Source organism: Gracilinanus agilis, chromosome 1 (assembly GCF_016433145.1).
Source record: "Gracilinanus agilis isolate LMUSP501 chromosome 1, AgileGrace, whole genome shotgun sequence".
In the NCBI taxonomy this organism is placed as follows: Eukaryota; Metazoa; Chordata; class Mammalia; order Didelphimorphia; family Didelphidae; genus Gracilinanus; species Gracilinanus agilis.
The window spans coordinates 201,676,326-201,692,174 of record NC_058130.1 but is presented as its reverse complement, the minus strand read 5'-3'; the positions used below and the strand labels follow the sequence as shown (position 1 = coordinate 201,692,174).

Below are 15,849 nucleotides of genomic sequence, written 5' to 3'. Positions count from 1 at the left end.
GGGATGGGGATGGGGATGGGGAGGGATTGAGCTTGGATGGACCACCTGCCTCATTAGCTATCTTTGGATACCCTAGGGAGGGGCAGAATAAGCTCCCCAAATGGTATTTTGAAGCTGAATGAAGGGATTTCCTTGTCTTTGATTACTGAGAGGATCAATTAACTATTAATTTATTGGTTATTGCTATCCTGCTCAATAAACTGACTCTCTGACACAGAAGCCAGTCTCTCGAAACTTTTAGTCATCACATAATGAGAATTTCTATTTTACGCAGAACCATCTTGATCCCCTGAAAACAAAGCATTAGAAGTCTGTACTGGTGAAGCAAAGGGAAATCTTGGGATCGTGAGGAAGATTTAGATCCTACTAATCAAAAGGAGTCAGGTCTCTTAAATAGTTTTTGGCTCAGAGCTCTGACTCAGTGGTTTTCTTTACAGATTTGACATGTTTTTCATGTGACCATAGGAAAGAAATACTGGCAAGGCAAAACTGAAAGAACTTAATAGTGAAACTATTAATAGCTGGGCAGCTAAATGGATAGTGCTGGGCTTGGACTCAAGAAGACCCAAGTTCAAATCTGGCCTCAGCTATTTAGTAGCTGTGTGAACCTGGGCAAGTCACTTGATCCTGGTTTGTCTGTTTTTCATCTGTGAGGTGAGCTGAAGAAGGAAATAGCAAACCACTCCATTACATTTGCCAGCAAAGCGCCAAATGGGGGCTTGAAGTGTCAGATATGCTGTAGAGAAGCATCAGAGGTGATTGAGATCCCAAGCCTGAGTGATAAGCATTGTTTTTAATATAAGTAGGAAAGTCAGGAGGAGGAGGAGGAAGTGGTTTAGTGATACACTAAGTCTCTGCTCTGAGGTTCTGCATCAAGATGGAGGTACCTAAAAGAAAGTGTGAGAAGGAGATGAAGTTCAGGGTTACATGAGAGGGGAATCAGTCTCCAAAAACCAGACAGCAAAGCAAACTTGAGAGCCAAAGCTTTTAATAAGTGCCACTGTGTTGGAGCTGGCCCTCCGAAGCACCCGCCTCATCCCTTCCCTCCAGCCTTCCCATCTTCTGAGAATGAGGCCTCTTCCCAGGCCAGGCGAGTGCCCTAACGGAGTATTATTAAGAAGAAAGTGAGAAGGTAAAAAAGCTGCAGGGACAGGAAGGAACTAGATTGGAGGGAGTGGCGGCTAGACCAGAGGGGAAGGAGTGAAGCCCAGAGGAGTGAGCTGGGACGTGCAGAAAGCTGGCTATGGGCCTTTCACGCCGCCCCTTCCTCGGGCATCCCCAAGAGGGCCACCAGTGGCTCAAGAGGAAGCTGAGGGGTGGGATGAGTACGCTCATGTTTACGGAGGTCACTGGCACTAAGGAAGGCCTTGGGACAGTGGGGACAGGCATGTGGGCGGACGTCACTGTGGGTACGGCTGTGCTTCCGTAAGCCTGCCCGGTCCAGGAAGCCCTTCCCACACTGGGGGCAGGGGAAGGGGCGCAGGGCTGGGTGGGATCGCTCGTGCCGCCGCAGAGCCGCCGCCGTGGGGAAGGATTCCTTACACTCCCTACACACATTCTGGGGCACTTCTCCAGGACCTGGGGACTGCTCCTGGAAAGGGGGGGCCCCTTCACTCTCACCCTCTGTGGTGGGGGCCGGGGCCTCTCCTGTCCCAGCCCCAGACTCCCTGAATTCTACCTGCTCCAGTGTCATGCCCACCACCTGCCACTGGGAGGCTACTACCCTGCCCGACTCCGTGGGGAGGCCTAGGAGCCCGGCTTGGGGCTCCCCAAGTTCCACACCTACTCCAGGAGCCCCTGTGCTGGGTGGCACAGGTCCTTCCACAGCAGAACCTGCGGGCAGCGCAACCCCCACCACCAGCTCCTGGGTGGTGAGGCCGCCCACCATCTCCCCTCGGTGGGTCCTCTCGTGCTTCCTCAGGCTGGAGGACACCACAAAGGACTTGCCACAGGCGGCACAGTGGAAGGGCCGTTCTCCTGAATGGACACGCCCGTGCTTGGTGAGGCTGGCCCGCTCCGCAAAGGCCCGTCCGCACTCCTCGCAGCGAAAAGGCCGCTGGCCCGAGTGGACCAGGGCATGTCGCTTCAGGTCCCAAGAGGCCACAAAGGTCTTGTCGCATTGCGGGCACTTGAAGGGTCGGTCACCCGTGTGTACACGCCGGTGCATAGCTAAGTCCGCCGGCTGCCGGAAGTCCTTGTTGCACTTGTCACACCGATAGGGCTTGACTCCCTCGTGGGCCCGCTGGTGGCGGCGGAAACTGGATGGGTCAGAGAACATGCGGCCGCAGCGTGGGCACAAGAAAGGTTTCTCACCCGAGTGGGTGCGCTCGTGGCTCTGGTAGGAGCTGAGCTGCGTAAAGCCCTTCCCGCAGGCCGGGCAGCGGTAGGGCTTCTGGGCCGCATGGATGCGTTGATGGCAGGTGAGGGAAGAAGAGCGGGAGAAGCTCTTGCCACATTCAGAACAGAGGAAGGGACGTTCTCCGGTGTGAGACCTGGACCGAGGATGAGGAAGGAAAGAGCCCTGGGGTGAGGCGTTCCCTAAAGAGGCCCGGCACCCCGCTTCCCCTCCTGGGGATCAGAACCCAGACACGATCCCCTCGGCCCCCTTCCCATCTTCCCAAGGCTCTGCTGGCACGGGCCGGGCGGGATTGGGTCCTGACTACAAAGGTTTGGCCCGGTTTTCCATAACCCAAACTCTAGGAGTTTGGTTTCTTTTGTTGTGGTTACTTTGAAGTAGTCAGCTGAAGCCTATGAACCCCACCTCGAATGTTTTTACATACACGGAAGAAAATATCTGGAAATGGTTGTCTGTCTTATCTGTGCGTCCATCTAAGCACTCCAAGTTTGTCTCTTATCCCCCTCAGTGCCTGCATGTCAGACTTTACTGCGCCTGTCTAGTCTCTCTTCGTGACCTGTCCATCTGTCCAGCCATCCGCCTGCCTCTCCACCTGTGTAGCCAGCTAGCCGGCTTTCTATGCTCATCCGAGTGTATCTATGGCATCTACCCTCCTATCTCTCTGCCCTCTGCCTTTTCTCTGTCCATCCAATCTATCCATCCGTCTGTCTGTCTATCTACCTACTCCTCTTCACACCGCCACTCTGGCCTGTGGAGGGTACCCAGATGCTCCTCTCCACCATAGGGGCCCTGGATGGGGATTGGGGGGATTCGGGGAGCTTCTCCTTGGCCAGGAGAGGCCTGGATCTACCCCCTCGGTGCCCCCACAGCCCAGGAAGGGCGGAAGGCGCCCCCTCACCTCTCGTGGTTGCGCAGGTCCTTGAGCTCAGCATAGGCTTTTCCGCAGCGCGGGCAGCTGTAGGGCCGCAGCCCCGCGTGGGTGCGCCGGTGCTTGCGGAAGACGGAGGGGTCAGCGAAGCACTTGCCGCAGTCTGCGCACGAGTAGGGCCGCTCCCCAGTGTGGCAGCGCTGGTGGATCTTCAGCTTGGACAAGGTACCATAGGCCTTGGGGCACTGCGGGCAACGGAAGGGCAGCTCGCCCGTGTGGGACGCCAGGTGTACCCGGAGGCACACGGGCTGCATGAAGCGCCGCCCGCACTCGGGGCACGGGAAGGGCTTCTCCCCAGTGTGGCTGCGCCCGTGGCTGCGCAGCTCTGGGGCTGTCTTGTACGCCTTGGGGCACAAGGAGCAGGCAAAGGGTCGGGGCTTGGGAGCCGGCTCCCCATCCTCCCCGCTGCCCGGGCCCTCTGGGTTCCCTGGGGGGGGGCCCGGATCTCCACCCCCCGCCGCATTCTCCTCCGGGTTGGGTCCGGGACTGGGAGTATGGGTGGCAGCATGCCGGGCAGCCCGAGGGGCGTTGGGGAAAGTCTTGGAGCAAGAGAGGCACTTGAATCTGCGACCAGCTCGGGTATACCCAGGGTAGGGGGGCGGGTCTTCCTCCAGCTCCACTTCCATAGGGGGATAGGGTGGGCCTCCCCTAGGATGGAGAGAGTGCACAGATTAGAGTCACACCCAAGGGAAGCGGCCCTAACCTTGGAGTTCCTCCCCTAAGGGAAAACGAATTCTGGAGTTCTTTTGCCCCCAGGCAAAACCCCAGTCCCTTTTGGGATACAGTTCAGGGCACAGATTAGGAGCCTGAGGTGTCCAGGAAACTAGAGGAGATGCATAGTTGTGATAATAAAGCATTTTTCAATTAATCCACAAACATTTATTTATTAAGCAACTGCACAGAGTAGGGCATGGCCCCCAAGGAATTTACAGTCTAGTAAGGGGAGGATGACGCATAGGTAAAGAACTATACCACACTAAATCATATTTAATGACACATTTCAAAAGTGCATTAGAAAAGGGTGAAATTGGGTGCTGACTGAGATCTGGAATCAGAAGGGCTCTATAGAAGAGAGGGTAAATTTGTGACTTGCTCCTGCATGAAACAGGGTTAAAAAGATAGTACCATATCAAGGCAGGGCCTTGAATACCAGGCAGGGGAGTTTTTCCTGCTTTCTGAAGAGAGTCTTCATTAGCAGGAATTGATTTAATTATCAATAATTGCTTCCTCTTGTTAATCCAGAGCTGTCTAGAAGACGCCACTTAAGCCTACCTGCTCCCCTAGGATGTCACTGGGTTCCCTCAAGAGGCCAGGTGCGGTTTTGTTTAATGAGGCAATTAGTCTGTGGGAATATTCTACCCCATTCCACCCTGGGGGGTGGAGGAGGAAAAGCCCACCTAAGGTAGCAGCTTCCACTGAAAAGGAACTAAAGTAGGAAGTTCAACCAGGATAGCTTGAATCCCCAGTTCCAAATCCTACCCTTCCTTTCAAGGCTCCATTCAAATCCATGCTGGCTGTTCCAACTATTTCAGTACACATGTGGCAGGATCATGACCTAACTGGATGGATCTTTGGATATCATTTAGATATGGGAAGTAACTTGACCAAGGCCAAAGAAGTTGCAATAAGCAGAATCAAGAATCTTTTTCTGCACTCTCAACAATCCTTTCATTTGTAAAATTTGAGGATAGGAGACTTAAGAGACCATTTTGGAGAGGCAGCTAGGTGGCACCATGGGTAGAGTGCCAGGCCTGGAGTGGGGAGGTTGTGGGTTCAGATATGGCTTCAGACACTTCCTAGCTATATGACTAGAGAGAAAGTCTATTCTAACTTGCTCTTATTGGATGTAATCTATCCCTGGTCAAGTATAATTATTTCTGTATCTTATGCCACAATCCAAAAGGTCAAATTCTATCCTCCGACATAATTGCCTGGACCAGATAGTCACTTCCCATACTTTTCTTTCTCTTTTAAATTTCTTGCTTTCAATCAGGAAAAGTGATAAATCACTATTTCAGATTCTTGCCTATGTCTTTTAAAAACCTAAATATTTTATCCCAGGTTTCTTTGGGCCAGTTTTATTTTTTTTCTGTTAATTAGCAGAAGTTAGGAATGTCCCACAGGTTTTTGATAATTTTAGGAAGGCTCTTTCCCCTTGAAAATGTATTCTCACCTCTCCACCCATCACCACTATTCTCCCTGGGTTAGTTATGAACAACTTCCAACTGTTCCAAGTGTTTTATACATTTGAAACAGCATAATTCACATGGTAGCTTGTCATGATTATTATCATGTTACTTAACCCCAACTGCTTAGCCTTACCACTCTTCTGCCTGGGAACTGACACAGTATCACTTTTGGAAAGTTGTTACTAAATTAGAATGTAAATCAGAATGTAAGGGTTTAGGGGGGGAAAAAAAGGAAGAAAGGTCATTTCAGGCAAAATATGATGAAAAGGTCATAATGCTCACTCCTAGGAAAACACAGTCTAATTTTTAAAATTTTATTTATTTTTAAATTTGGTCCCTTCCCTCCCCAAACTATAGAAGGCATCATCAGGCAAAATATATAGACACAATCTAATTTTAAACATAGGTGAAATATATGATAGGAAATCACAGATAAAATAGATTTTTTTTTTAAAGTCTAAGTGAAAACGGAGAATGAAGCTGGGTGGAATTATCAAAGAAGGTGATGAGGAATAAACAGCTCAGAAAAACTAGAAGTAAATGGGAATAGGCTACTCAGGCCCAGGCAATCCGGACCAGTTTCTGACTTTTCTCCTCAGAATGTTAGAGTTCTCTTGGTTATACCACAGACTTGGTGTGACTTGGGCAAGTGATTTCTCTTGGGCCTCAGTTATTAAATTAAGGGGTTGGACTAGATGACCTCTAAATTCCCTTCCAGCTCTACCATCTTTGATTCTATTATAAGAAAGAGGGAGTCTTCTAGGGGCAGCTCGGCAGCTCAGGGGAGCTTGATCTTAATTCAGATCTGCCCTCAAACACTTACTAGTTATGTGACCCTGGGCAAATCACTTAATTCTGTTTACCTCAGTTTCCTCGTGTTTAAAATGAGCCAGAGAAAAATGGCAAAGCACTCCAGTATCTTTGCCAGGTAAACCCCTAATGGGGTCAAGAAGAGTCAGACATGACTGAACAACAGTAATGATGAGGAGGAGCCTTCCCAGCAGGGATGTGGCATAGTCTGGTGGAAACTAAAGGCAGGGGGACCAGTTAAGAGGCTGTGGCAGTAATCTAGGTGTGAGGTGATGAGAAGCTAGTAAAGTAGGGATGATGGAAAAGAAGGAAAAATCACTTGGAAGAAAGAATTAGCAGAGTTAGTGACAGACTGGATATATGGATTAGGAAGGGAAATGAGTAAGAGCCAACTCCTAGGTTTCCTGCTTATCTCTACAAGAATGGAAGGAGGAATCAGCAGGACCAGTGCCAGAAATGGGAGAAATTAGGACCTGATGGGTGAGAATTAGTATAGTTTTAAACATGCTAAATTACAGGAACATTCAGTCACTCATTAAAATACCCATTATGCCCAGAGCACAATGCTGGAAGAGACAAGGTCTCTTTCCTCATGGAGCTACAGTCTAGCCAGAGAGTGGAGGCAGATACGGGGATAACTATTAATCACAGAGTTACATACTTATTGCATTAGAAAGCTGGAAAATACCTGTTGAGGACTGAGGGAACAAAATCATTACTAGTTAGAGTTGGGGGGCAACAAATCAGGAAAGTATTCATAACTTCTGACTTGGATTTTCAGGGATGGGTAGGAATTCAAGTGGGGAAGAGGGAAAGGAAGATATTCTAGGCATAGGGAACATTGAAAGATAATCTGGAGGTAGGAGACAACAGGGCCTTTTGGGGGAATGACAATCAGCTACAACAACATAAACATTTAATTAAAATAATAACTGACATTCATATAATGCTTTAAGACTTACAGAACACTTTACTTATATTATTTCATCCAAGAGGAAGTTGGAAATATAGAACTGGACCCAAGGAGAGGCTTCAGGCTATAGACAAATTTAAGTGGAAGTCATCTACATAGAAATGATCAGTAAAGGGATGACATCATCAAAGATGAAAAGTGTAAAAAAGAAGCCCAGCAGAGGGTTAAATATTGAGCCTTAACAAAGACACATACTGAAGATCCATAAAAAGGCTGGTGGGTCAGCAAAAGAGGCTGATGGGTTTAAGTACTCAACAGAGTTAGTTAAAAAGGATTAAATAGTACCAAGGAAACTGAGGTTGAGTTTCTAAAAGAAGGGAGCAGTCAGAAGTTGTCCAGTGCTGCAGGGACATCAAAGAGATTAAAATATAAGAAAAGAACTTGGTAGATAAAAAAAAAATCATTGGTTGCAGAGAGATCTTAGAAAATAAAGCAGGGAGATGGCGCCAAGTACATCTAACTCTTTATTCCAGTTTAAATTATTTCATATAATCACAGATATCTCAGTAAGACCCTTCAAGGTCACCTAGTCTTACCCATAACAAATAAAAAAATTCCTACCTACAACATCCACAACTTCTAGCCTTCACTAGAAGATTTTTTTTAATGATGTACTTAATTTATTGTTGTTCAGTCATTTTTGACTTTTCATGACCGCAGTCGGAGTTTTCTTGGCAGACACTGGTGTGGTTTGCTATTTCCTTCTCCAGCTCATTTTAAAGACAAGGCTGAGGCAAACAGGGTCAAGTGACTTGCCCAGGGTCACACAGCTAGTGAGTATTGTAAATGCTGTATCTGCCAGTATCTAAGGTTAGATTACCTACCTGACTCCAGTCCCATCTTTCTTATCTACTTCATCACCTAGCTGCCCCACTTAAAAACTTCTAAGGTTGAGGAACTCACTACCTTAGGATGGCTTCAATAGTTAGGAAATTGTTCCAGTGTTTTGAATTAAAATCCCCTTTGGTGAAGCTTCTACCTAGTTGATCCCTCTGGGGCAAAGCAGAAAAAAACACTTGAAAATAGTTACTATGTTCCCTTTACTTTCTTTAACTAAATCTTAGGGCTATAGAGTCTCCAGTCCTCTCTCACCACCCACCAGTCACCCCATTTGAGACATGCCCTATTTAAAAAAAAAAACCTAAGGCAGAAAAGCAGCAAAGGTAAAGCAATTGGGGTTAAATGACATGCTCACAGTCCCACACAGCTAGAAGTGTCAGAGGCCAGATTTGAATCCAGCTCTGGTGCTGCTATTAGAGAAGCCTAAGATTGATCTTTTTTTTTTTTTTTTGTTATCTTGACACAGCAAAAACTCCAAATGAATTTGAAGGAGACTAAAGCATGTTGGTTCTTCATAGATGATATCATTTGATCCTTCTAACACCCACTTTGAGGAAGGCAAAGAAGCTATTAACCAAATGAACAGATTCAGAGGGTTTAAGTGACTTGCCCCAATGTAATGATTAATAAGGGACAAGCTAGGACCCAACAATAGAGGAAAGCTAGTCCTCTTTTATACTAGTAGTGTCTCTCACCTTTGTGTCAAATGGGTCACCTCAGTAACCCTCAGCTCTGTGTGTGTGAATCCCAGATACACAGTAGTCTAAGGGTACTGAGATGTAAGAATCAGAGATCTTGATTCCAGCTGTAATTTTGCTGCTTATTTGCAGTGTGATATTTAGATCCCTTACTTCCCCACTGAGCCTCAATTTCCTTTTCCATAAAAGGAGAGGATTTGGATTAGATGAAGTCTCTTGGGTCTAACATTTTATGATTCTCTAACTACTAAAACTCAAGCCAAATTTACTGAACTTAGTGACCTTCACCTGTCCAGAACTATGGTTGTTAAAGCCCCTGACGCCTTTGCTTCCTCTAGCAGAGCTGTGGTAACAGAGGTCAGGAAGGGAGTGAGACAGGTAAGCATCAGGTTGAGCAATATTTGTGCCCTGGTGGCCTAATAGAAGCAGGGGAGCCACAGTCCCCCTAAAACGTACCTGGGGCAGCTAGGTGACTTAGTGGATAGAGGCAGGCTTGGAGACAGGATGTCCTGGTTTCAAATTTGACCTCAAACACTTCCTAGCTGTGTGACCTGAACAAGTCACTTAACTCCATTTGCCTAGTGTTTGCCCTTTTGTTTTAAGAGTTGTTACTAAAACAGAAAGCAACAGTTTAGAAAAAAGGAAGGGGGGAGGAGGAGAAAGAGAGAAGGGAAGGAGGCAGGAAAAAATCTGAGCTGGGAATGGTTGAATTAAGAGGAGCAGTAAAAGTCTTCAACACGAGAGGATTCTGAGATATAAGACTTAAAATTCCCTAAAACCTCATATTCATCATACTGATTCATGCTGCTCCTCTGACCAATACTTTCCATGACTCCCTGTTGTCTACTTACAGGATCAAATCCAAATTCCTTGGCCTCTCTGAAATCAGTCTTCTTTGCTAATGCTTACTCATCACAGTTTGCTTTAGCCATAATACTCTCTTCAGAACAAGTATCACACATAACTGCCTCTGGTCTTTCTTGAGAAATGTTCCCACTCCTACTTTTTCCTCCTCTCTAATCAATTCAATCAAAAAATATTTGCTGAGGGCAGCTGGGTAGCTCAGTGGAGTGAGAGTCAGGCCTGGAGACAGGAGGTCCTAGGTTCAAACCCGGCCTCAGCCACTTCCCAGCTGTGTGACCCTGGGCAAGTCACTTGACCCCCATTGCCCACCCTTACCACTCTTCCACCTATGAGACAATGCACCGAAGTTAAGGGTCTAAAAAAAAAAAAATGAAAAAAAAAAATATTTGCTGAGTGACTACTATGTGCCAGGCATTGTGCTAGGAATTACAGAGTCAAAGGCAAATTTTATCCTTTCTTGGAAGCCACTTTCTAGTCCCACTTCTCTCTCTCAAACGCTTATCTTCTGTTTTAGAATCAATACCAAACTAGACACAGACACAGCTAGGATGTTGAGGCCATATTGGAACTCAGGACCTCCCATTTCCATTCTATCTGTTGAGCCAACTACTTGTCCTTCCACTTCTCTCTTAAAAGTTCTTTAAATGCCCTAAGTCATACCAATCTTTGCCTCCTAAGCTCTATTATTACTTATTCTGATTTTCACCCACTGATTCTTGTTCTGCCCTCTGGAGCAATATTAAATAGGTCTGACCCCTTATCCACACAATAGTTTGATAGCTTTTGGAAAATGCTGATCATGTAGCTATACTAAATCTTTTTCAGGACAATAGACTCAACATTCCCATAGGCAATCCTCATATTTCTTCCTTCCATAGCACCTACATCAGAGCTGGGCACATAGTAAGGTCTCCCTCTCTAAAGATTTATTGATTGAATGAATCATTGGGCCCAGAAAAGAATAGAATTAAATAGAAAAGGAGGAATTTGGCTGCTTCATATTCTTCAGCCCATTCCCTACCACCACCACCCCACCACCAACACATACACCCCACCCCCACCCCAGTCCTGGTACCCATCTCACCAGGGGCAGATCAGACAGCTGAGCCCTACTGAGGATCAAAGGATAAACAAATGAGATTGGCAGCTGCTGCTAACAAGCTGGGTTTATTTCATTATCAGCTTAGCTGGGATGAGAGGAAGAGGATTGAGGGATAGGAGAGCAATGGGATGGGATTATGGTAGATCTCATTTAGGGCATTTGGGTAGCTGGTTTTGTAGCAGGGAGAGAAAAAGGATTGGAAGAACCTAATCCTGTTACTGGGAGGGAACCCCTTGAACCCTCCTTCTCTAAACACCATTAGTAGACGTTGTTCAGCTAGGTGATTTATAAAGGCACCTATACCCATAATATCTATTTTCATCTGCAGAAGAATCCAAGTCCTTTGAGTTATGCTGAATGCTCTCAAGTCCATCTTTCCTTTCTCAATTCCTTCCAATTCATCTTCCTGAATACTAATTTCATTCTCTCTCCCTGCTCAAAAGCCTTCAATGGTTCCCCACGTCTACAAGATAGAAGTATCTCCCTGGCTTTCATCCTCAGCCACTGATGTCCCAATTTGGTCTAAATCAAGTTTTCCACATTTAACTCCCAGGACTCCCCTTAGTATTTTCTAGTTCCAAGCCTTTCTAGCTCTGAACTCTTTTCCAGATCAAGGACAAAAGCTATATGTTTATCCTAGGCAATATTTGAATCTTCCCTGTTTCTCTCCTCCCATATACCTCTTTAGGGATAACACATGTATAAACATTCCATGGATAAAAATACAGTACTATTATTATTAACAATAATAAATATTAAATGTTGTTTGTATTACATGTAAATGTTTATTCATGTTGCTATTCTATTATTAGTACTAATATGTGCCTTTATAAAAAGTAATTAATAGAGTACCTCATTTCAAGCCTCTGCCTCCACTCATGTGCCCTAGGGAGATGCTTCTATTGCCTACTCCAATCCCCACTTCCACCTTTCCTGCTGTAGTTATCCTAATCTTACACCTCCAATGAATGACTCTTATCCTTTCCACAAATTCTCTTATCCCATTAACTCTGTGTAAACCAGTAATTCAACACAAAGGTCATTGGATTTTGAGTCCGGAATCCTGGGTTCAAATGCTAGTTCAGCTACTTAAAAGCCACATGATGGGCAAACTTCTTGACCTCTTTGGGAATCAGTATCCTTATCCATAAAAATGAAGATAATAACATTTTTACTATCTAATTACCTCATATTGTAAAGGAAAGGCTTTAGTAGCATTTAGATGCATTAAAAATTTAAATTATTAACACAACTTTAAGGATTTTGTGTCTAGCCTTCCCCAATAGGCTAAGATCACTGATGGATAGGGGCAGGGACCTAAACAAGTTCTCAATGATTTGTTGACTGATACATGTATGAAATCATAAAGGCAAGGTCTCCTCTTTCTCTGGACATGGTTAATTCATCTGTAAAATAAAGGGTTTGGGCTAAATGATTTCTTCCCATTCAGAACTAAAATCCTTTGATTCATTCAGGGACAATTTTGGCAGTGTTGGAGTAAGGATGTCTTAGATCAAGATGCATACATTAAAGAGATAGGAGAGGAAAATCAGATGGGATGAGAGATGAGAATTGATGCCAAGCCTGTCATCTAGGACTGTAGAGGCTTCAGATATTAGGAGAAGTGATGGGCAATGAATGTTCACTCTAAATACTGAGCTATTTTTATTTTTGTTCTTGGTATCTCCACAGCCTGCGTTTGTATATAACATTATATGACTTTGAAAGATTAAATACTTTAGTTCTGCCAGGGACTTACAGATGAGGAGACAGAGAGGGTCAGTGTCTTCCCCAAGATTATATCTTTAGTCAAAGATTGGGATGATTCGTCTACTATATCTGACAATTTCCTCTAAACAAAGGATATGTGACTGGACCAAGAGAAGTACAGTAAAGGAGAAAGAGGAAAGATGAGGATAGAAAAGAGAGATGATGGGAGAGAATCAAGGGTTGGAGGGTATATCATGGTCTTGAGACTATTTCAAAAGGTAAAGATCAACAAGAAGTTCCTGACAATGACTTCCAGACCTCCATTTACCTCAATAATCCTGCACCCCACCCTCTGGAACCTCTAAGACTTGGAAACAGAAGAGATGGGTTTAAATTCCAGCTATACTACAATTCTATCTGATTGACTTAGCTCAAGTTTGTTCTTATTTATGTTCAGTTTCCTGGCCTGTAAAATGAGGAATAATCAAATCAGAGATTTAGAGGGAAATGGGGGACCTCAGAGAGCTTCTAGCTCCCTAAAGTTTACAGATAAGGAATCTAAAGCCTACTGATAAGTAATTTCTTGTCTTCTTGCTTGGAACTAAATTATCCCGAAAGTCTCTGGTGGTTCTGAAGCCAATGACCCTGCAGGAAACCCCAGGCGTGAGTTTATGATTAATGTAATTGAATCATCTCATCAAGAATCATTTATGAACATTTCTCTAGAGGCTGTTTCAGGCTGGGCAATGGGCAGAAATTCTAGATTTCTCAGCGACTCCTTGGATCAACCTTTGACTGTGTCCCATCCTCTCCAGTTCAGTTTGGGGACAGAGGAGGGAGGTATCACAAAATCCCAGTTCTACACCTCCCCAGCTGGTCCAACCACGCCCTCCTACCGAGGCCCAGAGCTGGGAGCTGTCCAGTGAGAAGGCTGTCCCCCTCTCCTTAGAGCAAATGGGCTCTAGGACCCAGGGCAGGCACAAAGCCCCAAAGCCCTGGTTTACAAAGGCCGACCCCGAGAGTCCCGGAGAAAGGAGGAAAGAGTCTGACTCTAGGACCACAAAAGATCTCAGGGCTGCACGGCGAGGCAGGGCGGGGTGAGCAGAGAGGCCAGTTTAAAAAGGCAGCGCCAGCCTCCGGCCGAGGCTTTGGAGGGGAGGCGGGGGTGGGGTAGGGGAGCACCCCGCCCCCACCCCACCCCGCGGGAACAGCTCCGGTCGGAGGAGCCGTTCTCCCAGCGTGCCTGGCGCCTTAGGGGGCTCCCTGGGGAGAAAGGACAGGGTTTAACCTGGGGATGGATAAGAGATTACCCACAGGAGTTTTGTTTTAATGTTTTCGAGCCTCAAGGGAAACCAAGATTGTGGAGTCCGGACCCATTATTTTACAATCCCAGGGTCGGGATCCGAATTCTTATGTTCCGGTCTTTTGATTTGGCACTTCGTACTAAGTCACGCCGCGAGACCTTGGCTGAGTCCGTTTCCCTCAACCTGGGCCTCAATTTCCTCATCTTTATAAATGGGGAGAGGGTAACTGTGACTCAGTCTTTACTTCTGCAAAATAAGACGGATGCAAGGCCTCTAAAGGTCCCCTCCAGCTCTACACTCCCATGGCTTCTCATTCCCAGCCCAGAGCTCTGGGCCGAAACTGCGATCGGGAACTAGGGGCCTGCGAGAGTGGGTAGAGAAAGTGGTGTCCGCGGGAAGGGACACGAGGAGGGGAACAGAGGTAGCCCGGGAGCGCTGCGGGGGGCCGCGAGGCCAAGGGACAAAGACAGGCAAGATGGCTGTCTTTAGGACCGGGGGAGGGGCGCCCGCAGACAAGGCAAAGCCTTCACCAGCGGAGCGGAGGAAGACCTAGGAGGCTGGCGCAGATGCCCGCAAAAGAGATCGGGGCTGAACCACGGCTAGAAGCTGGGGAGAGCAGAAGAACTGGGTGCATTTGACGCAGACGGCTGCAAATCCTGGGACAAAAGAGCCTGCAAAATGGCGGTCACTAGGACCGAGGAAAGATAAAATTCCCAGCCTCTGCTCCCTAACACGCCGAGCCGGGCAATGGGGAGAGCAATGTGTAGCGAGCCTCACTCCTGGGCCAGGCACCAGGCAGGAAAGCCCTAGGTACCGCGGCGCCACACCGCACAAAGGCATGCAAAATGGCGGTCTCTAGGACCACGCTGGGCCGAGGCTCGGCAGCGGGGAGCAATGTTAATCCCTGGACCCTTCGCGGAGGAATAGGGGTATGAGTGGGTGTGTGAATGAATGAAGGGGAGTGTCAAAGGCTTTACGGGCTTCGTAGCCCAGGGTGGAGGGAGTGTCCCTGTCTCAACAAAATGTCAGACCTCAATGGACTATAAAAAAGCATCTGATCCATACACATATACCCCCCCTCCCATTTTATGGATGGGAAAACTGAGTCCATCGGTGGCGGCCCGAACTAACGGGACTTCCAAGACCCAAGTAGCACGGGGCGCTCTCCACGGTCGCGCTCCCAGCTCTTACCTGCGGGAGCCTGACGCACTCTCGGTTGCAGCAACTCCAGAGGACAGAGCCGGGATCCCGCTAGAAATAGAGCCGGCGCTAGGACCCAGCGGGGGAGGTGGGAGGAGAGTAAGGCACCGGAAGTGTGGGATATCCTCTAGCGAAGCGAGTGGGGGAAAGGTTGAGGCGGGGCCCCAAAGAGAACTAGGGTAGGAAATGAAATTGATTCGGAGTAGGCGGGGACTAAACGGAAATGAAATCAGAGAGGGTTCGGAAGCAGTATCAATGGACGCCACCAGTAGACGCTGGAAGAGATGCTCGCTCATAGGTAAAACCCTCGGAAGTGAGTCGAGGACCAAGCGGACCCCCTCAGCTGTCATTGGGAGGGGAAAGATTTAGGCGTAGCACCAATACAGACTTAAAGCAAGCCACACTTCCGGTGACTGCTCCTCCCGTCCTGTTACTTAGGCCCTAACGTCACCGGAAGAAGAAAGTAACTAGCCAAGGGGGACTCCATAAGAAGCGTCACCAACCATTACTAGAGAGAGCCATTTGTCCAAAACCCACCTGACCTGTAGCGTGTGACGGGAGCAACCATTTGATTGCCGTTCCCAGAGCAATGTACGGCGGAAACTATTTTAGCTGTGCTTCACCGGCTGCGCAGTTAATCAGTCTCTGGACAAACGGAAGTGTGCCTGGTGATGTGGGCGGGGCTAGTATTGTGCCTTGGATACCGCTCCCTGGCACCAGAAACGGAGCGGTCCTATTGGGCAGGCAGCAAAGGGAAAGTGCTACCGGGGCGGGTTTGGCGAAGGTTAGTAGGGAAGCCTTTGCGGGGCGAACACTTCCTGTTTCCTAGTAACAATAGGAAGTGTCCGCGGAGCCGGGGGAGACCTCGGGCTCGT

At 47.3% G+C, this 15,849-nt stretch overlaps 1 protein-coding gene across 2 annotated transcripts; it reads right to left on the bottom strand.

Moving 5' to 3' along the window:
• Positions 1-723: 723 nt before the first annotated feature.
• On the bottom strand, positions 724-15,545 carry ZNF668 (zinc finger protein 668). 2 transcript variants are annotated; one of them, XM_044657383.1, is made up of 3 exons: positions 15,512-15,545; positions 3,255-3,932; positions 724-2,492 (listed from the first exon to the last, which is right to left on the bottom strand). In XM_044657383.1, the coding sequence occupies exons 2-3, from the start codon at positions 3,908-3,910 to the stop codon at positions 1,253-1,255; spliced, it is 1,896 nt and encodes a 631-aa protein (XP_044513318.1). In that variant the 5' UTR covers positions 3,911-3,932; positions 15,512-15,545; the 3' UTR covers positions 724-1,252. The 2 variants fall into 2 exon arrangements, with proteins under 2 accessions (XP_044513318.1, XP_044513317.1); XM_044657382.1 differs by having other exon boundaries at positions 14,966-15,525.
• Positions 15,546-15,849: the final 304 nt, after the last annotated feature.